At 49.6% G+C, this 21,483-nt stretch overlaps 1 protein-coding gene across 4 annotated transcripts in view; it reads right to left on the reverse strand.

The window, feature by feature from the left end:
* Positions 1-12,494, reverse strand: part of CHKA (choline kinase alpha) — a 62,667-nt gene extending 50,173 nt beyond the window's left edge. For 2 of the 4 annotated variants that reach the window (XM_025286814.3, XM_025286812.3), the window contains exon 1: positions 11,881-12,484. In XM_025286814.3, coding sequence (XP_025142599.1) covers positions 11,881-12,224 — 344 coding nt within the window. In that variant the 5' untranslated portion in view covers positions 12,225-12,484. Of the gene's footprint in view, positions 1-11,880 lie in introns of all 4 variants that reach the window. The other 2 variants (XM_044943784.2, XM_025286811.3) reach the window with 2 other exon arrangements.
* Positions 12,495-21,483: the final 8,989 nt, after the last annotated feature.

A 21,483-nucleotide genomic window follows, 5' to 3' on the forward strand; every position in this document is an offset into this window, starting at 1 on the left:
ATACAAAGGCTTTCACCTGCTAAACTGCAGTGGTTAGTTTCTGGCCTGCACCAAACCGACTGCACTCTGTTGAAAACCAAAAAGTGACTGAAACCTCTGCAAACTGTCCACAAGTAACCTGGTGCAAAACCCAACACGCACAGGACTTGGCCTCCCTGAGGCTCAGAGCCTGCACCCAGGAGCTGCAAGAGCACCACTGAAAAGTCAAGAGGCCCTCACTCATGGTCCAATAGTTAAGACTCCATGCTTCCACTGCAGAGGGCACAAGTTCGATCCCTGGTTGGGGAACTAAGATCCCACATGCTGCACGGTGTGGCCAAAAGAAAAAAACGAAATAAAATTATAAAGAATAAAATAAATAAGTCAAGATGACTAGAAAAAAATTAACATCATAACCAATACCTAAGCAGAAAAAAGTATCCTTAAGTCCATAGGGCTGTAAGCAGGGAAGATGGAAGACAGGATAATATGGAAACATATTTGGATAATATCTAAGTTTCTGAACATCTAAATATCTAAATTCCTAAATACCTGAATTTAGAACACAAACAAGGGGGGGGAAAGTGCATTTTTGAAAAATTTCTTCAAACCATCTAAAATTCAACATGAACCAACCACAGCTCAGGGGGAAAAACCACCTCAGCTCAGTGACAGCACAGCTGTGCCGTCATCGGGGGCAGGCGCCTGAGCGCCCAGCCCTCTCGGCACCGAGTCTGCGGGCACAGTTAAGGCAGAGGCTTGGTCCCAGGTGGGCCGCTGGCTCTGCAGATGGCTGCGGGGCCTTCAGGACGTTGCTCGGGAGAACAGTGTAACGGTGTCTAGTGCGGGATGAAGTCACTTTGTTCGGGAGAACAGTGTGACGGTGTCTAGCGCGAGATGACGTCACGTTGCTGGGGAGAAGTGTAACGGTGTCTAGTGCGGGATGACGTCACGTTGCTCAGGAGAACAGCAGGACGGTGTCTAGCGCGGGGATGACGTCACGTTGCTCGGGTGAACAGCGTGACGCTGTCTAGCGTGGGATGACGTCACGTTGCTCGGGAGAACAGTGTAACGGTGTCTAGTGCGGGATGACGGCACATTGCTCGGGAGAACAGCATAACGGTGTCTAGTGCAGGATGATGTCACGTTGCTTGGGAGAACAGTGTGACTGTGTCTAGTGCGGGATGACGTCACATTGCTCGGGAGAACAGCATAACGGTGTCTAGTGCAGGATGATGTCACGTTGCTTGGGAGAACAGTGTGACTGTGTCTAGTGCGGGATGACGTCACATTGCTCGGGAGAACAGCATAACGGTGTCTAGCGCGGGATGACGTCACATTGCTTGGGAGAACAGTGTGACTGTGTCTAGTGCGGGATGACGTCACATTGCTCGGGAGAACAGTGTAACGATGTCTAGCGTGGGATGATGTCACGTTGCTCAGGAGAACAGTGTGACGGTGTCTAGTGTGGGATGACGTCACATTGCTCGGGAGAACAGTGTAACAACGTCTAGTGCCGAATGACGCCGTTGGTTACCATCACCACCAACTGCAAAGCAAAGGTTAATTTTTTTTTTTTTAGCCACACTGCATGGCATGCGGGATCTTGGTTCACTGCCCAGGGATAGAACCCGTGTCCCCTGCAGTGGAAGTGCCAAAACTTCATTTATTAAGGGTGTGCCGGGTGGAGAAAGCTCTGTCTTCAGTCCTCTACTCCAGGCTGCACAGTCCTCAGCCCCATCGCTACTGGGGGCACAAGAGGAGAGGGCTACGCTGTGCACTGCAGGGCATCCAGCAGTGTCCCTGCCCTCTACCAGGATCACCATCAGGTGCCAGGGTCACCACCACCAAGAAACCATGACAATCAAAAGGTGTCCAGACATGACTAGGTGTCTCTCAGAAAGTATTTTGAAGATACCCATTTCAAGCCACCAACCCGAGCATCCTTGGGACACAACCCGCTTCTGCCTTCTCTTCCCACCTGCAAGGTCCTTCCACCTTTCAGAGTGAATTCAAGGATGCTCTCACTTTCTCCACAAAGAACCCACATCCCTTCCAGCCCACCCAGACCTCCCAGGCCTTACATTTTATTATTGTTTCAGCACCAGCCCCTGGACTGCTGTGACACGGCTGCTGCTGCTGCGTCGCTCAGGCGTGTCCCACTCTGCGCGACCCCAGAGACGGCAGCCACCAGGCTCCCTCGTCCTGGGATTCTCCAGGCAAGAACACTGGAGTGGGTTGCCATTTCCTTCTCCGGTGCATGAAACTGAAAAGTGAAAGTGAAGTCGCTCAGTCGTGTCTGACTCATAGCGACCCCATGGACTGCAGCCCACCAGGCTCCTCTGTCCATGGGATTCTCCAGACAAGAGTACTGGAATGGGGTGCCATAAGGGCTAGGCGCAGTGAGACAACTGAGTGTTGATGTACAGGGAGATGGCAGTCCGCCTACAGATGCACAACAGGCTGATGGAAAGCTGAAGACAATGCTGTCCTAGGGCAGTACAAGACTCCCTGACAGTGGGCAGAGGATGCTGAGATCAGGGGGCGGTGGCCAGTCTAGGCTGGTGGTCAGGGCTCCACTGGAGAAGAAAACTGGAAAGGAGAGAATGGGCATCAGGGTCAGAGCTGAGCAAGCCAGAGACTAGGCTGAAAAAAAAACAAACAACTAAGTGATTACAACAAGGTTATATGAGACAAGGTTAATACACAAAAGTCAGTCTCCTTCCTATATATGAGTAATGAACAAGTAGAAACTGAAATTTAAAGCATATTATTTACATTCAGTTCAGTTCAGTCGCTCAGTCGTATCTGACTCTTTGCAACCCCATGAATCGCAGCACGCCAGGCCTCCCTGTCCATCACCAACTCCCGGAGTTCACTCAGACTTACGTCCATCGAGTCAGTGATGCCATCTAGCCATCTCATCCTCTGTCGTCCCCCTCTCCTCCTGCCCCCAATCCCTCCTAGCATCAGTCTTTTCCAATGAGTCAACTCTTCGCATAAGGTGGCCAAAGTACTGGAGTTTCAGCTTTAGCATCATTCCTTCCAAAGAAATCTCAGGGCTGATCTCCTTCAGAATGGACTGGTTGGATCTCCCTGCAGTCCAGGGGACTCTAAAGAGTCTTCTGCAACACCACAGTTCAAAAGCATCAATTCTTCAGCACTCAGCTTTCTTCACAGTTCAATTCTCACATCCATACATGACCACAGGAAAAACCATAGCCTTGACTAGACGAACCTTTGTTGGCAAAGTAATGTCTCGGCTTTTCAATATGCTATCTAGGTTGGTCATAACTTTTCTTCCAAGGAGTAAGCATCTTTTAATTTCATGGCTGCATTCACCATCTGCAGTGATTTTGGAGCCCCCAAAAATAAAGTCTGACACTGTTTCCACTGTTTCCCCATCTATTTCCCATGAAGTGATGGGACCGGATGCCATGATCTTGGTTTTCTGAATGTTGAGCTTTAAGCCAACTTTTTCACTCTCTACTTTCACTTTCATCAAGAGGCTTTTTAGTTCCTCTTCACTTTCTGCCATAAGGGTGGTGTCATCTGCATATCTGAGGTTATTGATATTTCTCCTGGCAATCTTGATTCCAGCTTGTGCTTCTTCCAGCCCAGCGTTTCTCATGATGTACTCTGCATAGAAGTTAAATAAGCAGGGTGACAATATACAGCCTTGAGCTACTCCTTTTCCTATTTGGAACCAGTCTGTTGTTCCGTATCCAGTTCTAACTGTTGCTTCCTGACCTGCATATAGGTTTCTCAAGAGGCAGGTCAGGTGGTCTGGTATTCCCATTTCTTTCAGAATTTTCCACAGTTTATTGTGATCCACACAGTCAAAGGCTTTGGCATAGTCAATAGAGCAGAAATAGATGTTTTTCTGGAACTCTCTTGCTTTTTCGATGATCCAGCAGATGTTGGCAATTTGATCTCTGGTTCCTCTGCCTTTTCTAAAACCAGCTTGAACATCTGGAAGTTCACGGTTCACATATTGCTGAAGCCTGGCTTGGAGAATTTTGAGCATTACTTTACTAGCGTGTGAGATGAGTGCAATTGTGCAATAGTTTGAGCATTCTTTGGCATTGCCTGTCTTTGGGATTGGAATGAAAACTGACCTTTTCCAGTCCTGTGGCCACTGCTGAGTTTTCCAAATTTGCTGGCATATTGAGTGCAGCATTTTCACAGCATCATCTTTCAGGATTTGAAAAAGCTCAACTGGAATTCCATCACCTCCACTAGCTTTGTTCGTAGTGATGCTTTTTAGGGCCAATTGACTTCACATTCCAGGATGTCTGGCTCTAGGTCAGTGATCACACCATTGTGATTTTCTTTGTCGTGAAGATGTTTTTTGTACAGTTCTTCTGTGTATTCCTGCCACCTCTTCTTAATATCTTCTGCTTCTGTTAGGTCCATACCATTTCTGTCTTTTATCGAGCTCATCTTTGCATGAAATGTTCCCTTGGTATCTCCAATTTTCTTGAAGAGATCTCTAGTCTTTCCCATTCTGTTGTTTTCCTCTATTTCTTTACATTAGCACTCCCCAAAATTAAATACTGAGGTATAAACCTAATAAAATATGTACAAGATCTATATGAGGAAAACTACAAAATTCTAAAGACAGACATCAAAGAAGAACTAAATACACGGAGACATGACCCATGTGAAGAGTAAGACTCAATACTGTCAAGATGTCCATTCTTCCCTACTGGGTCTATATATTCATGTGATCCCAATAAAAATCCCACTAAGTTATATTGTGGATGTCAGTAAACTGATTCTAAAGCTATATGGAGAAGGAAAAGACCTAGAATAGTCAACTTGATATTGAAAAAAGAACAAAGTCTGAGGACTAATCCTATCAGATTTCAAGACTTACTACAAAGCTACAGTAATCAAGACACTGTGATACTGGCAAAAAAGACATACAGACCAATGGACAGCGTGCAGAGCCTCGGAACAGACCCACGTGGTCAACTGATCTAGACAGAGAGCAAAAGACAAAACTGTAGAGAAAGGACAGTCCTTTCAAAAGCGGTGCTGGAACAACTGGACATCCACAAGCAAAAAAAAAGAAACCTAGGGAATTCCCTGGTGATCCAGTGGTTAGGACTCTGTGCTTTTATTGCAGGGGGCATGGGTTCGATGCCTGGCTGGGGAAGTAAGATCCCCCAAACCTTGCAGGCCAGCCAAAAGAAAAATGAACTCTAGATACCTTATATCGTCACAAAAATTAACTCAAAATAGAGTTCCCTGGTGGTCTAGTGGTTAGGATTTGACACTTTCACTGTCATGGGCCTGGGTTCAATCTCTGGTTGGGGATCTGAGATCCTGCAACGTGTGCAGTGAGGGAAAAAAAAAAAAAAAAGAACCTCAAAATAAATGACTGACCTAAATGGAAAATGCAAAACTAGAAAATCACACTGAAGAAAATCTACAAGACCTTGGGTATGGTGATGAGGTTTTAAATACAACTCCAAAGACAGGATCCATGAAAGAAATAACTCATAAGCTGGACTTCATTCAGATTAAACAATTCTGCTCTGCAAAAGGCACTATCCAGAGAATGTGAAGACACAGCCACAAACTGCAAGAAAATATCTGCAAATGACAAATCTGATCAAGGTGGTACTCAGTCATTCAGTCGTGTGGCCCGCCAGGCTCCTCTGTCCATGGATTTCCCAGGTAAGAATACTGGAGTGGGTTGCCATTCCCTCCTCCACGGGATCTTCCCGACTCAGGGACTGAACCCACATCCCTCGTGTCTCCTGCACTGGCAGGCGGATTCTTTACCACTAGTGCCACCAGGGAAGTCCTCTGATAAAGGACTATTATCTAAAATATTCAAAGAACTCTCAAAATTCAACAATAAAACAAACAACCTGACTGAAAATGGGCTAACCAAGGAAGATATACAAATGGCAAGTAAGCATATGAAAAGATGCTTCACATCACATTAGAGAACCACAAATTAAAACCAGATCCCATTACATACCTTCTCAATGGCCCAAATCCAGAAAACTGACATCAAATGCTGATGAGGGTGTGGAGCAATTCACTGCCCCACATGCCCCCCACTCACTGCTGATGGGAATGAGAAATGGTACAGCCGCTTTGGCAGTTTCTTACATAAACATACTCTTACCATATAATCCAGCAACTGTGCTTGCTATTTACCCAAATAAACTGAAAAGTATGTCCACACAAAAACCTGTACAAGGATGTTCCTAAGAGCTGTATTCATAACTGTCAAAACTTGGAAGCAATCAAAAATATCCTTCAGTAGGCCAATGGATAAAACTGTGGTACACCCAGACCATGGGCAATGATTCAGCGCTAAGACTATCAAGCCATGAAAAGACATGGAGTAAATGTAAATATTTATCAAGTGAAAGAAGGCAATCTGAAAAGGCCATACTGCATGATTCCAACCATACAATGTTCTAGAAAAGGCAAACCTATGGAGACACTGAAAAGATCAGGGGTTGAGGGGAGGGTGGGATAAACAGAGGACACAGGACTTTGGGGGTCACGAGGCTCTTCTGTTGGAGAAGGCAATGGCACCCCACTCCAGTACTCTTGCCTGGAAAATCCCATGGATGGCGGAGCCTGGAAGGCTGCAGTCCATGGGGTCGCTAGAGTCGGACACGACTGAATGACTTCACTTTCACTTTCACTTCTCACTTTCATGCACTGGAGAAGGCAATGGCACCCCACTCCAGTGTTCTTGCCTGGAGAATCCCAGGGACGGGAGAGCCCGGTGGGCTGCCGTCTATGGGGTCGCACAGAGTCGGACACGACTGAAGCGACTTAGCAGCAGCAGCAGGCTCTCCTGTAGGATCCTACGGCGGTGGATACGATACGTCATCATGCGTCTGGCCAAACCTACAGAATGCACACCGCCAGGAGTGAACCCTAGTGTCAACTGTGGACCGTGGTGACGACGTGTCAGTGCAGGTCCACGGGCGCCACCGGGGGAGGAGAGGGACCAACAGCGATGCGGGCTGTGGGGGACGGGGAGGCAAACAGCCAACTCTGTACTTTCTGCCCAATTCGGCTGTCAATCTAAAACTGCTCTAAAGTGTATTCTTTTTTTTTTTTTGGAAAGAAGTAAAGCCAATTAAGGGACCAAATTTTCAGTGTGTAGTAAAAAAAAGTGTAAATGAAACTTTATCTTGAAAAATGAAACAGAACCATTTATGTTTTTACATGTAACATAACGTAGATTATAAATGGAACTATGACATAAAAAGGAAACCAAGTAGGGAATTTTGGCTTAATTTTTCCAAAAACATTTATGATGGCACCATAAAGCACAACTCACTCTTTCTTTAACTCCTGCTGTAGAATTTTGCAAATACAGCTGAGGATTTTGCCAGTCTTTTTCAAGGGCCTCTCTGTCTTGATACTCAAACAATTCAATTTTGAGGCGCTCATGGTACCATCTACCCCATCATTTCTTAACTAGTGGGCTGTGGAGGGACATGTGTGAAACTTTCAGTCCTCAAACATTTCTTTCCTCAAACTTAAAAGACATTGTGCGTCTTCTGCAAGATGAACAATTGTATTTCACAACTGTGACCGCTTCACCAACCAGCGCCGAGTGTGACAGTAACACCGATTTCATGGGCAGAGGCTCAAGCTGATGCTCAGCTGTCACGTCCGGGCACGGAGAAAACTCCCAAGTCGTCAGCTCATTACGGACAATTTTCATGTTCTGGTAAGTTTTATCCTTCCCTATACCACTCTTAGCTGGAGGGACTTGGGCAACCAGCAGTCTGATGACAAAGACCCCTGTCATCACATTAGAAGGACAGAAAAGAAGCCAATTTAAGCTAAAATCCAGGGGCTAAAGTCAAGCGCTTTTCTATTGCTGAAGATGTAAAGATGAACACGACCTCCCTCTAAAACTAAAAACCTCCCTCAATCTAAGGCAGTTGAACGAATAAACACACAATACGTAAGCGCTGTGACACAAAGGTGTCTACGCAGAGAGTGCTACAGAGGAAACCTGAGCGAGGAAGAGATGAGTTCTTCGGGCTCTCTAACTTAGGCCTTGAAGGAGGTATTTTAAAAGCAGACGCCGGGCTGCCAAGTAGAGTGTAGGAGCGAAGAAAGGCCTGGAGACGGAAAACACAAAGCTCATTCAAGAAACACAAGGTCAAGTGTAACTAGCTCAGTTAGTTGTTGCTGGTTAGGGGAAAGGAGAGATTTAGAAAACAATAACAAAAAAAGAACCACTCTGAAAAAGTAAGGCTGGGGCCCAAGTGTAACACATGCAAACAAGTTTGGATTTTATTCTCCAGCTACAGAAGCCACAGTAAACTTTCAAACAAAGGAGTCGGGATATTTGAGAAATCCCTGGCAATGGTGTATTGAACTGGGGCTGAGGCAACCCACAGCACAAGCACCTCCTGTTACAGGGTCTAAGCCAGGACAGCAGAGCAGGAGCAGACGGGAGGTGTGGGCGCAGAAGCAGGTCACCAGGGTTTAGCTGCCATCGAGTGTTGACAAAGGCTTCCAGAGAGAATGAGAAGTCTGAGAAATAACCCTGGGGCACCAGCCGGCTGCTGTTAATACTAATAGTTCAAAGAAAAAGAAAAAAAAAAAGCAGAAGAATATTCCAGGGTGGGGAGGAGCAAAAGGGTTAAACGTGGGACAGACTGGCCGGACTGAGCTGAGCGAGCTCGCATAAACCGAAGGCGGACCAGCACCCAGCAGAAAGCCGGGGCTGGAGATGTGCGCCAGGAAGGCGTGGTCACCAGAACCCATAAGGGAACTGGCTGTGGAGGGCCACTGAATTTCAGCCAGGTGTATCCCTCTCCCCACTCTGAACTGTCTCTTTTGTCCATCTTTTTTTTTTTTAAACTAGGCATCACCCACTTTCTATACCCTAAAACACCTCTTTCTCCTCATTCAACTCATTCCGTAACTACATTCTTCCAGAAAACAGGACTGACACCATACCATACAACATTATTCTAAAAGGTCCACCAAGCCAATAGGAAAGCTGTGTCTTTCAAGATTATCGATTCCTGGAGAAAAGAAACAAAACATTCTTGATGAAATAAAAATTTGTATTTTAAGGCAAGACAAGAAAAATTTAAACATAAAACTTTTCTCTGCCCATTTCGGCCTCCTCCCTCTGCCTTGGAGTGTTACGTTGTTAACCAGCCCTCCCCAATGGCAGAAATACCCACACAACCATTAAGATCAATTTTCCTTCTTCTGGAGCCAGCCGCAAAACTCCTCTCTCAATCCTTCCTTTCTCTCAGTCCTCCCAGGAGTCACTCACCTTGCATGTGCAGACACCTTCGGTGAACTTTAGTGCCGATATATAATTTCCCTTCAAGTATCTCATACATACATATGTCACGTTTACAATGCCAATACATCATTTCCCTTCAAGACAGCAATTGGCCCAGAAGAGACTGGGCTGCACCTAATGCGAGTTCTTAGTTTAGTCACTCGTGACCTTGTTAATGTCACTAGCTATATTACTTGCATTCTGCCTATTTTATAAGATTACTGTTTCCTACGTTACCAAATGTGTGACTAAGCCTCCAATAAAATTAACGGCCATTAGATAACTTGAAATGATTGACTAAGTATATAGCTCTGTAAAACCAATGACTATAGTAGTATAGCTCTACATGTGGGAAGAAGCAACAACAGGGAACTGTTTCTTGGAGCATAACAGACTACTAAGATACGTGGTCCAGAGGCTTTTGGTTGCTGTTCACAGGTCCTAGTCCCCTAACAGCACATCAAGGGGCCTATCAAGGAAATCCTCCCCTGACCTGGGAGTGAGCATGGCTAGCACCATGGAATTGCTCACCAAATGCCTCCTAAACCTTGGTCAAATTAAGACTGAAAGGGAAAGGACTGTAGAGAATCTTGCCCACCATCCAGTTTTATAAGCATCAAATCATTAGCCACTGCGATCACTGACTCACATACATCCCCAAAGGAATTCAGGGCAAAGATTAGGATGAGGTACTTCTTGCTCTAGGAAAAATGACCAAATTGGCCCTCAGATTGTTTCCAGGAGAAATATTTCACAAAGCTGGATTCCTGCACCTTCCCACACTGAGATCATTAACACAGATGTCTGTTCCTCCTGATTAGCAGCAACCTTCTGCTGAGACGTGTACTTGTCAGCAAGGTCGCTCTCAGCCACGTACACACAGCTCCCCACACCCCCAACAGTTCTCAGAGTTCTCAGAGACTGTCTCTGGGTTATAAGGCTCAGCCTGGCTCGAATAAAACTTTCCATTTCTTTCTTAGATTGACAACTGATTAGTTTTTTCATCGACATCCTCTAAGCTTTTAAGATTGTCAGATTTGTGCAAAACACAAAAGGTTTTGCTAATGAGTGACACTCCCCAGAAAGGGGCCACAAAAACACCTACAGCTCGATCCAGGGTGTCCACATGTTTTCAGAGGCAACAGGAGAGAGCACTGGAGTAGGCAGTGGGTTCAAGAGGCTGGGCAGCTCGCTCTAAGGTCGGCTCAGAGCCGCTGACCTCAGGCAAGCCGCTGCCCCTTTACACCTTCCATTTTACAGCTGGATGATCTGAGCATCACATGGGACAAGCCTCTCACAGAGAATTTTCAGGCCTAACTAAATGTGATAGCTTGGAAGAAAGTTTCATTTGGGGAGAAAAAAACAAAAAAACAGAACATTTAATTAGGCAATTCTTGGCCTTTCCTTTCTCTTCGACTCTCACTGCTCCTAAGCGTATCTGTAAGAAAGGCCACTGGCACAAAAAGAAAGTGAAGGTCAGTTAATTCTGCTGCATTTGCGGCTCTGGTGAAACACTGGGCACAGAAAAGGAATCAAATGACGAAAACTGGATTTCAGGATTATTGGTGCCAGCCAGCCAGTTTCTAGACACTGCACTCAACCTGGTCAAACAGTTAAAAGAAAATTAGCAGTAAAAGACCACACATTTTTAAAATGTCTCAACAGTAGGAAGCCTACTAAATGGTAAGTGGTCATCTCAAAGGCACGGTATTGACAAAAACCAAATTTATGTTTTCTGGTTAAGCCTGAATACATATGTACACACACAGACACACACACACATTTCTTGTAATTTCAACTTATGATTAAGTTTTCTAAGCTTAAAAAAGGGGGCAAAATCTTTTTACCTTTAATAGTTATTTTTAGAGCCACACATCCTAATTTTGGCTTGTCACCCACCTACATGTCTGCAAAGTTAGTGAGGAATGAACAGAAGCCACCACTTCACCGCATACAAATGTCTCTTTCAACAGGAAAGAGATCTAATCTTGGACTAGAGAAACTAAAAGCAAAAGTCACCAGGTGATTTTTTTTAAGCGGGCCACAATATCCCTCCTTCATTCAAGGCCCTAAACCCAAAGGGACTTGCTAGACATATTTCCGGCTTCCCGGGTGGCTCAGACGGTAAAGAATCCGTCTGACAATGCAGGAGACCCAGGTTCAATCCCTGGGTTGGGAAGATCCCCTGGAGGAGGGCATGGAAACCCACTCCAGTATTCTTGCCTGGAGAATCCCCATGGACTGAGGAGCCTGGTGGGCTATGGCCCATGGAATTACAAAGGGTCGGACATGACTGAGCGATCAACACTTTCAGTTCTTTCAGACGCATTTTAAGCTTCTGTACAAAGTGTACTTTGTGACTTAACAATATTGGTCTCCTTAGAAAAGACCTGTTTTCCCACGACACCGGTATGTTTTCAACAGCCTGCCTTCAGGCGGGGGGGGGGGGGGGGTGGCCGTGTGGGGCCGCGGGGTCCGTTTTACTGGATCTGGCCCCTAGCCGGCCGCAGAGCCCCCCGGTGGGGCCCTCGCCCCCTTCATCGGGCCCCGCCCCCGGCCGGCGTCACCTGACCGCCCGCCCCCCCGCCACCGACCTGATGACACTGATGTGGAACTGGTCCTCGCGAAGGCCCCGCCAGGCGCCGGGCAGGAACTCCTTGCACCACAGATAGGCCCTGCGCCGCGTCCGGGGCTCGGGCTGGTCGTCCGCCGGCGGCGGCGGCGGGGGCGGCGGGGGTAGGGGCAGCGGCGGCGGCGGCGGCGGGGGCAGCGCGAGCGGCGGCTGCCGCCCGCCCAGCTGCTTGGGCTCGCGGTCACTGGCGCCGTCGCGCTGCTGCCCCACACCGGGCGCCGGGGCCGCGCTGCCGCTGCCGCAGCTCAGCAGCAACCCGAGCGGCGAGGGCTCCGCCTCGCCCCCGTTGCAGAACTTGGTCTTCATGCCGGGCAGGCGGCCGAGGAGGCGCGGTCGGCCGCAGCGCGTGAAGGCGAGGCTCAGGGTCCGTCCGGACGCCCCCCTCACGGAGGCCGGGCACCGAGGCCGCTCGCCCCCTCGCTGACGGGCAGGCCCGGGGCACGGGCGGCTGGGGGCGCAGCGGACGGGTGCGGGGCGGCGGCGCAGAGGTAGCGAGCGGCGGGCGGCGGCGGCAGCACTCGGCTGGTCCCGCTCGCCGTGGCGCTCGCTCCTATACCGCCGCCGCACGAGGAGCGCCGGCCGCGTCACAGCCCGCCCTCGAGCTCGCCGCTGATTGGCCGCCGCCCGCCGGCCCCAGCGCATCACAACCGCCTCCGCCCTCTCCACGCCGCCTTCCCATTGGCTGCGGGAACACACCGGACCCGCCCCGCCTCCCTGCCAGTCCCGGGTGCTACGGGAGAGGGAGGCGGGGCCTCGAAGGGGCGGTGCCTCAAGGGGGCGGAGCGTCGAGCGGGCTCCTGGGGTCACGAGGATGGAGAAAGCTAGTAAGCCTGCTGGGGGCTCCCCGAGAGCGGTCGGGGGCCGGGCGGCCCTTCAACTTCGGGAGAGCCAGACCTCGGCTTTGGGGGCTGAAACTTTGCTTGGATCCCCCTCGAAACCTGCAGGACAGCAGAGGCTGGAGCCTGGCAGGGGGCGGGCAGGCAGGAAGCGGGTGCCCGGAGGCCGACTTCTCTTTCCCCACGACCTTGGAGCGAGGCACCTCCTTCTGCAGCTCCGTACGTGTGTTTTTAGAACGTTTCCCGGCGCCGGCTCCGCTCTCCGCGAGGCGTGGCCACGCCCCGTCCAAGCTGGAGCGTGAGAAATTATTGTCCCCGGGTCAGAAGCCGAGGCCCCAAAGGGGGAAGACAGGTTCAAGGCCGCGCCGCCGGCCCAGCCCTCTGCAGCCTCAGTTTCCCTGTCCGTGGTGCTGAGGATGCCTGGGCCTACGGGCGCGGGGCGGGCGGGGCGGCGTCCCCGCGACCTCCCCGAACACTGGCCAAAGGTGAGTGTCGCGGGGGCTCCTGGCTTTGTGGAGGCCGCCCCGCCCGCCCCCGCACAGGAGGCAGCCCCGTGACTGTGACTAACGCACCTTTGCCCGCGGAGGTGGCGAGGGCAGGGCCCCCCCCCCCCCACTCCATTTACCCCATGTACTGCCCCGTGTCCCTCTCTCCTCTCTCACCCCGGCGCCCCAGTCCTTTCCAAAAGTAGAGTACGGATACATTTAAAAATTACGGATCCTCTTTTTACCCTGCGTGAGCTGGGACAAGAGTTATCCCTGGTTCCTTAGGAAATTCAGCGCCTGGCATACAGGAAATGGCTTCTGTGTAGGGATTTCACAGTCTTCGGGAAGAAAACATCTCTTCTTAGCAGTGTGTGCTTGGCTGCACTTGCTCCAAGAGGGGGGTGGGGCGGGGGGAGGGCTCACTGAACAAAGGATTATGATGAAAGGGGGCTTTTGTCAAGACAGCTGTGGAGGTGGGCCTGGACACTGAACTGGAGGGAGCTGGGAGCCGGCCCAGCACTTTGGGGAGAGGAGGAGCTGGATGTTGGGAAAGCTGAGAAGTCAAGGTCTCCAGTCAGGCCATTTAGATAAGAGGGCCAAGGACTTTGTCTAAAAATACCAGCCCTGAGAAGGTGAGGCTGTGTCTATGGTCTGCCCAGGTGACAGGCCTTTATGCCATTATCCTGTGGCAGCAGCCTGGTAATCTCACAGGAATGCTTGAAACGTGGCAGGGAGGAAGGGATACAGGAAGTGAAGGTTGGGCCTCTGTCCTTTGAGGGAACTCGGATGTCTGCTGGTTTGGGCTGTTAGAACCCATAGCTTCCTTATGGGATCACAATTCGTTGTAGGAATAAGAAATTACCTCAATAAAGGTGTTGGAAAGTTATGTCCATTACTGCTCCCGTTTAATGGATGTGGAGACTGAGTCCTGTGGAGGCTGAATGACTCAGGTAAGGACCCTTGGCCACGGTGAAGATGAAGAGCAAGGCAGGTGTCCTGGTTCCTTCATGTGAAGAGCATCATGTCTGTATGGATACAAAACTTCCCGCCCACTACAGTCTAACTAAAGTCCTGGACTTGCTCTCAATGGCCAGTCAGGGCCCACTCTTAGCCCTGGAGTTGTCAACTCCACACAAAACCTCCATGGCAGAGACTGAGGTAGCTTGGCATGGTAATGCTAAAATATTAAATTTTACATTAGGGGGTGTTTGAGCTGGGCTTTGAAAGGTTGAGAAGACATCTCTCCTAGGCAGTCAGGAGCCTCAGGCTGCTTTTACCTCTGCAATGAGTATAATAATAGGAGCAACTTTCCTGAATCATCTGTGATGATGTATCCAACACACAGTGGGTGTTCAGGAAAAATATCAGACACATCACTACCCAAAGGAGAAATCCAGAAGGATAAAATATGCCCATGACCCTTGAGGTAGCACCCATCCCCAAGACTTCCTCCTCAAACAAGAAGTCATCAGCAGCAAAAAGCCCCGAATACATATACAAAACTGGCCATCACCACGTTATTTCTCACTGAAGAAAGCTGGAAATAACCTAAATGTTTTTCTATCGTCCTAGTCTGAGCTGTAAAGGATGTCGGTGCATCAGTCAGGAGTGAAGTTAGTAGGAAGGGTTCATTTTTCCCTTGAGTGCCTTCAGTGTGCCAGAAATATTTGCTGAAAAGTTCTTCCCTGATGGCTCAGTGGTAAAGAATCCACCTGGCAATGCAGGAAACACAGGTTCAATCCCTGGTCTGGGAAGATACTACGTGCTGTGGAGCAACCAAGCCCATGTACTACAATTACTGAGCCTGTGCTCTAGAGCCCTAGTTGCTCCTAGCTCTAGGAGCCGCAACCATTGAGCCCACGTGCCACAACTCCTGAAGCCTGCATGCCCTAGATCCTGTGGTCTGCAGCAAGAGAAGCTGCCATGATGAGAAGCCCGTGCACTGCAAAGAAGAGTAGCCCCGACTTGCTGCAACTAGAGAAAAGCCCACACAGCAATGAAGATGCAGCACAGCCAAAAAGAAAAAGTTTTTAAAAGGAAATATTTGCTGCTCAGCACTTGCTAACTTTATGACTTTGGGTTGAGCCTCAGTTTCCTCAGCTGTAAAATGGGTTATCATTCGCAGGGCACAGAGTTGTTGTGAAGGGTGAAGAGGTGGATGTACAGTATGTGCACAGCGAGCAAGACACCCCCACCCTCCTGTTGTCATACGCAGTCTCTGCTTGGTGTGGCTTCTTATCCAGCAGCTGGCATTGAGTAATGAATAATGCACAGCCTTGTAGCAAACCAGCCTTGGAAGACAATACTGTGTAAGATGAGAATGCAATGTATATTCTCATCACCAAAATGTGATCATTTGTGCACATGTGTACAAGGCTTGGAGAGAAATATGCTACGGCAGGTGCTGGTGCTGGGAGGAGTATGTTCCAAGCATAAAATCTTTTCTTCTAGGACATCAGAAAAAATTTTCCGAAAGCTCCTTGATGCTAAATTCTGTCTGAGAGCACACACATGGCATGAGTGATAGGCCTCAGGATGGACCAGGGAGCAGGGCGTGGGGGAGACTGTGAGGCCCTGCCCAGTCTCTGGCCTTCCTGGAGACTGGTTCCTGTGGTCTGGCCTGAGAGGCCTGGGAAGGGAGTCATTGGGCAGACCATAGGCAAGCTCCTTACTTGTATCCAGCATCTTTGAACTTTCAAAGCCAACAGTATGTTAAGTATAATTAGCACTTTGTCTCTCAGGTGAGAAGGTTGAGCTTCACCCCAGAGGTAAAACCGTTTCTCCAAGGCAGGCAGCTAGTAAGGTCAGGACCCAGGGACCTACCCAGGACTCCTCCCCCTGAATATAGGGGAACTCCATCCTTCTGCACCAAAAGCACCTTTGACCCAGAAAGTCCTAGGCACTTGGCACAGTGGGGATTTCCTAGAGGACTGCAGAAGGAGAGCCCTGGTTGGGCTCTGCTTACCACCCCCTCCCAGGCTGCACTCAACCCAGTCACCCTAGTTTCAGTTCTAAGCCTTAAAATATTAATGTGGGTGGAGAGAGGCCATCGGACTGAAATCCTAACTGCTCAAGATTGAATTACAGCCCCTGCCAGCAGTGTGACATGGAACTGGGCTCTTCACTAAGTGCCTGGGTTTGACCCCAGCCCAGGATGCTCTGTTAGCTTGAGGCCGAGCAGGCCCAGCAGCTTCCAGAGGTCTCTGAGCCTTTCTGAGACATGATGCTACCTTACACCTAGCCTCAGTGCTTCAAGGCCGAGGCCACAGGCAGGACCAAGGGCCCAGAGAGTTTAATGAAAGCAGGGGACTTGTACACCCATGTGTCCGGTGGTTGGGATAGGCTCTCACCCCCCCACCCCCATATGCAGGTATCTTGAGTATAGCATTAGAGGTAAAAAGCTGTCTGCAGCATTTGCCTCCACCGGCTGTGTGACCTAGGACACATTACCTACCCCTTTAAACCAGATGGAGATGACTGTTCCTACCCTACTCGTTTGTTGGAGGTGGGGAGGGTCATGGAAGGAGCAGGGAAAGGGCTGGGCTCAAGGTCAGGGCCACACAAAGGGTAGCTGTGCACTTGTACTGATTGCTCTCTGGATCCCCAGCACCTGGTGTTATTAATAGTAAGGGTGGCCCTGCAGCAACTCATCCCATTAGCCAGGGGCTGGGGCAGGGGGAGGGGGGTGCAGGGGAGATGGGAGCAAAGAACTCTGTTAATAGCAATACAGAGCCTCCCAGAAGTCTACCAGGGCCTGGGGCCTTTTCCATTCTTTGAGGCACCTAGCACTTTTCAAAAATGAAGAAATACAGGCAAAACATGTTTTATTGCTCCTCAAAAATACCACATTTTTTCTCCCCAAATTTGTGGCAACCCTGTATGGAGCAAGCCACTTGGTAGCATTTTTCCAACAGCATTTGCTCACTTCATGTCTGTGTCACATTTTGGTAATTTGGGGAAACACTATTATTATTATATTTGTTATTGTGATCTGAGATCTTGTTTTTGTGAACAAAAATTACTGCCCACCATTTCGGTAAATGACAAATGCTGTGGCCATTGAAGCCATCAATCACTGCGGCAGTCCCCTTGCTGTGCACCCTGAGGGGAATTCAGGATGGAGAAAAACAATACTGGCTCTAGATAGCTGAGATGCCTATCGAAGGAATAATTGCACTGAGCCCAGATTCTTGCATCTTGCCATCCAGAGAAAACACTGAAACCATTAACTCAAGATGTCTGGTTTTTGTGATTAGCAGTAAATCTTTTGATGTTTGACTCTAAGTTTCATTTATTTGTTTGGGTTTTGTTTTTTTTTCCCAGCAAAAATCCTGTATATCCCAGCTTCTCCCTTTGCCTCTTTGGAACGTTTCCTCAGAGCTATCTGAAAGTTTATTTCCCAGGCTACATTCCTCAGGAAGGTCCCCAAATAAACATACCTCTCAGCTTTAGGTTGTGCATTTTTTTCCCAGCTGATATTGATAGATTTGCAAAAAGATTACCACTCAGTGAAGGCTCAGATGATGGTTAGCATTTTTTAGCAATAAGGTATTTTTTAAAGTATGTGGATAAAGAATGTCCCCTGCCATACCAGTGAACAGGATGCGGTGGCCATGCAGCTGTCTACCACGGCAGCCGCACGCGGCGGTGTGCCCCGAGGAACGGGGATGGGGGAGAAGAGGATGCAGGCCCCAGATGGCTCAGGTGCCGAGCAGAGGAATTATTTCAGTGAACCTAGACTCTGGCATCTTTCCATACATAGAAAAGTGCTAAATTCATTAACTCGACATGTCTAATTTCCTTTAGTTAACAGTAATCTTTGAATGATCCCACTACCTGGTTTTTATTGCAAAAACTCCTCTATCCCCTGGGTCATCCCTTACCTCTTTGGAGCTGTTCCTCCAAGCTATCTCAGAATGTTCACCCAATAAAACATAATTCTCAGGCTTCCCTGGTGGTCTAGTGGTTAAGAAGCCACCTGCCAATGCAGGGGACACAGATTTGATCCCTGGTCTGGGAAGATGCCACATGACCCAGAGCAACTAAGCCCATGCACGTCAGCTACTGAAGACTGCAGGCCCTAGAACCTGTGCTGTGAAATGAGAGAAGCCCCAAACTGCAGCTAGAGGGTAGCCCAAACTCACCACAAGTAGAGAAGGCCCGCGGGCGCAGCAACAAAAACGCAGCGCAGCCAAAAATGTCTTTTAAAAACTGTAATTCGCAACTTTTAGGTTGTGGATTTTTTTCAGTTGACAGGATATACACTGTTTTTTAGACATAGTTATTGCATACTTAATAGACTGTGGTATACTAGGAGTATGTGGCATGTGCACTAGGAAACAAACAAAAACCATCGTGTGACTTGCTTTATGTCGATACCCGCTTTATTGAGGTAGTCTGGAACTCAACCCACAGTATCTCCAAGGCATGCTGGTACCTCAACATAATTATCCAAACTGGGGCATAGGGCTTCCCTGATGGCTCGTTGGTAAAGAATCCACCTGCCAATACAGATGACATGGGTTCAATCCCTGACCCAGGTAGATCCCGCAGGCCCCAGAGCACCACGACTACTGCGTCTGCCGCGTTCTAGGGCCTGGGAACCGCAGCTACCGAAGCCCGCTTGCCCTAGAGCCTCTGCTCCACAATAAGAGAAGCCGCGGCACTGAGAAGCCTGCGCTCTGCCAAGAAGAATAGTCCACACTCACCCCAGCTGGAGAAAAGCCTCTCAACAACAAAGACTCAGCACAGTCAAAACAAATAGAATTATTTGTTTAATCTAAAAATATTTATTTTGTAAAAAAGCTGGGGCATATTTGAAACACGTAAATTGAACAAATCAGTGCCTTTTATTTTTTCGGCCATGCTGTGTGGCATGGGGGATCTTAGTTCCCAGAAAAGGGATTGAACCCATGCCCCCTGCAGTGGAAACATGGAGCCTTAACCATTGGACCACCGGGGAAGTCCCACATATCAGTATTCTTAACACACATGCAAAAGCTGCACAAGATAATGTTACTGTTCCCAAGCTAATAGCAGGATTCATGAAAAATCATTACGGTTTGTGGCACACTAAAAAGCATTTTCAAGCCTGACCACGTCTCTCTGATTATTTAGAAATGACACCAAATATCTAACTCTGAGGCCCTAGAGCACAGGAAGCCCTCCTGGGGCCCCCGAGGTAGACCCTGGCAGTGACCACCCACCTACCAGCAGTGATCCCTGGGGTCCTCTGAGTGCGTTTCCTGTGTCCCCACCGGAGAGCCTTCCAAACCCACCTTCCGATTTTGGTGGAAACCTGTCCGCTGGTTTTGTACCCCAGATGCCTTATTTTTGTGACACAAGAAACGCAGTTGTTTAGAAGATCCCTGTTCTGACGGAAGTCACCCTGTGGGGAACCAGACCTCTGGGCAGGCGTCAGGAAACCCTGGTTCAGGAACTGTGCCCCACTGGACTCCTTCCTGCTCAGTCAGGCCTGGGCCCTGAGGATTGGACTTGTGTCAAGTGGCCTTGGAGTGGCTTTCCTTCCTTTGGAGAAAACCCAGCAGGACCTGAGGGCCCCTTGAACAGATGGGTAAGCTGAGGCTGGGGCGCAGGCGGGAGTCAGTGGTTCTGTCTACCCGGGATCCCATGGCCAGCGCTGGGCCAGCCCCGCACTGCCCACTCTGCAGGCTCAGGACCTGGCCCCTCTCTCCTGGAAGGGTCTCTCCCCTGGGAGGGTCTCTCCCCCAGGAGCACCTCCAGTCCCTAGCCTGGATGCCCCTAGCTCTGTCCCTGGTGACCCCCACTCCCATCTCAGTCTGAAGGAGCCTCCCAGAGGTGGGGCTCCCCTGGTGACCCTCTGTGTGACCTTGGCCGGTGCCCAGCTTCTGAGCCATCTAACAGGGCAGAGGGGCGCTTGGTGGCAGCCTTGGAATCCACTGGGTCCTAGAGACCAGCCACCGTACCCAGCACCCCCCAGCAGCTGCCAGGCCAAATTCCAAGGTCAGGGGCTGTGGGGAGGAGGGCGGCGGAGGATTCCTGCGCCCGGCCGCCGCTGTCGGTGAGAGGGCGCTGGGCTGAGGGGCGGGTGGCTGGGGGCACAGGCCTCCCCTGCTTTACAAGCCCCCTTCCCGCGCTTGGGACCCGGTAGGAGCCGCTCCCGTGTTCATCAGGAGCAGCTAAAGGCTTTTCCGTTTTTTTCCGACTGGTTTGATGAAGTCGCTTTTGCAATTAGAGCTTATAATTTACCAGATAACAGCTAGGCAGTGCCCGAGGCTGCGGCGCCAGACTGGCCGGGGGAGGGTGCGGGGGTGGCCGAGGGCAGCTCCTGGAGCCTTGGGGCAAAGGTTTCACTCCCAGAAGGCAAGTGGAATCCGCCAGCAGATTCTCCCAGGAAGCCAGGCCTCCAGACTGGGGCTAAGGCCCCGCAGCAACCCCTCCCCCAAAGGCCCGCAGCCTTGGTCCTCCTGCCTGTGAGACCACCCCGCCTCCCTTCTCACCTGTGCTGGCCGCTGCCTCTACTGACCCCTTAGTCCCCGTCCTCCTCCAGGGGCTGCTCCTCGGTGAATGCATGTGCTGGGATACCTGCGGTGGTGGGAACAATTTGAGCCCCTAACTCATACAGTTGTTAGAGGATTAAATAAGTGAATAGTTACCAAGAGCTTCAAACAGAGCCTGGCCCACAGCTGGGGGGTGAAAGGAGAAAGAACTCTGTACTCCTGGCCTCTTGTCCACACGTTCACCTGCACTGAGTCATATGCAGGGGGCCCTGTGCTATTTCATTATTTAATATGAGACATTATTTAATATGTCTCATATTAAAAGGCAGAGACATTACTTTGTCAACAAAGGTCCATATAGTCAAAGTTATGGTTTTTCCAGTAGTCATGTATGGATGTGACAGTTGGACCATAAAGAAAGCAGAGCACCAAAAAATTGATTTTTTCAACTGTGGTGTTGGAGAAGACTCTTGAGAGTCCCTTGGACTGCAAGGAGATCAAACTAGTCAGTCTTAAAGGAAATCAGTCCTGGGTGTTCATTGGAAGGGCTGATGCTGAAGCTGAAGCTCCATTCAGGTGGCCAAAGCCGCCTGATGCACAGAACTGACTCATTGGAAAAGACCCTGATGTTGGGAAAGATTGAAGGCAGGAGGAAAAGGGGACGAGAGAGGATGAGATGGTTGGATGGCATCACCAACTCAATGGACATGAGTTTGAACAAGTTCTGGGAGCTGGTGATGGACAAAGAAGCCTGGAATGCTGC

The sequence above is a fragment of the Bubalus bubalis genome, chromosome 5 (genome assembly GCF_019923935.1).
Source record: "Bubalus bubalis isolate 160015118507 breed Murrah chromosome 5, NDDB_SH_1, whole genome shotgun sequence".
Classification (NCBI taxonomy): Eukaryota; Metazoa; Chordata; class Mammalia; order Artiodactyla; family Bovidae; genus Bubalus; species Bubalus bubalis.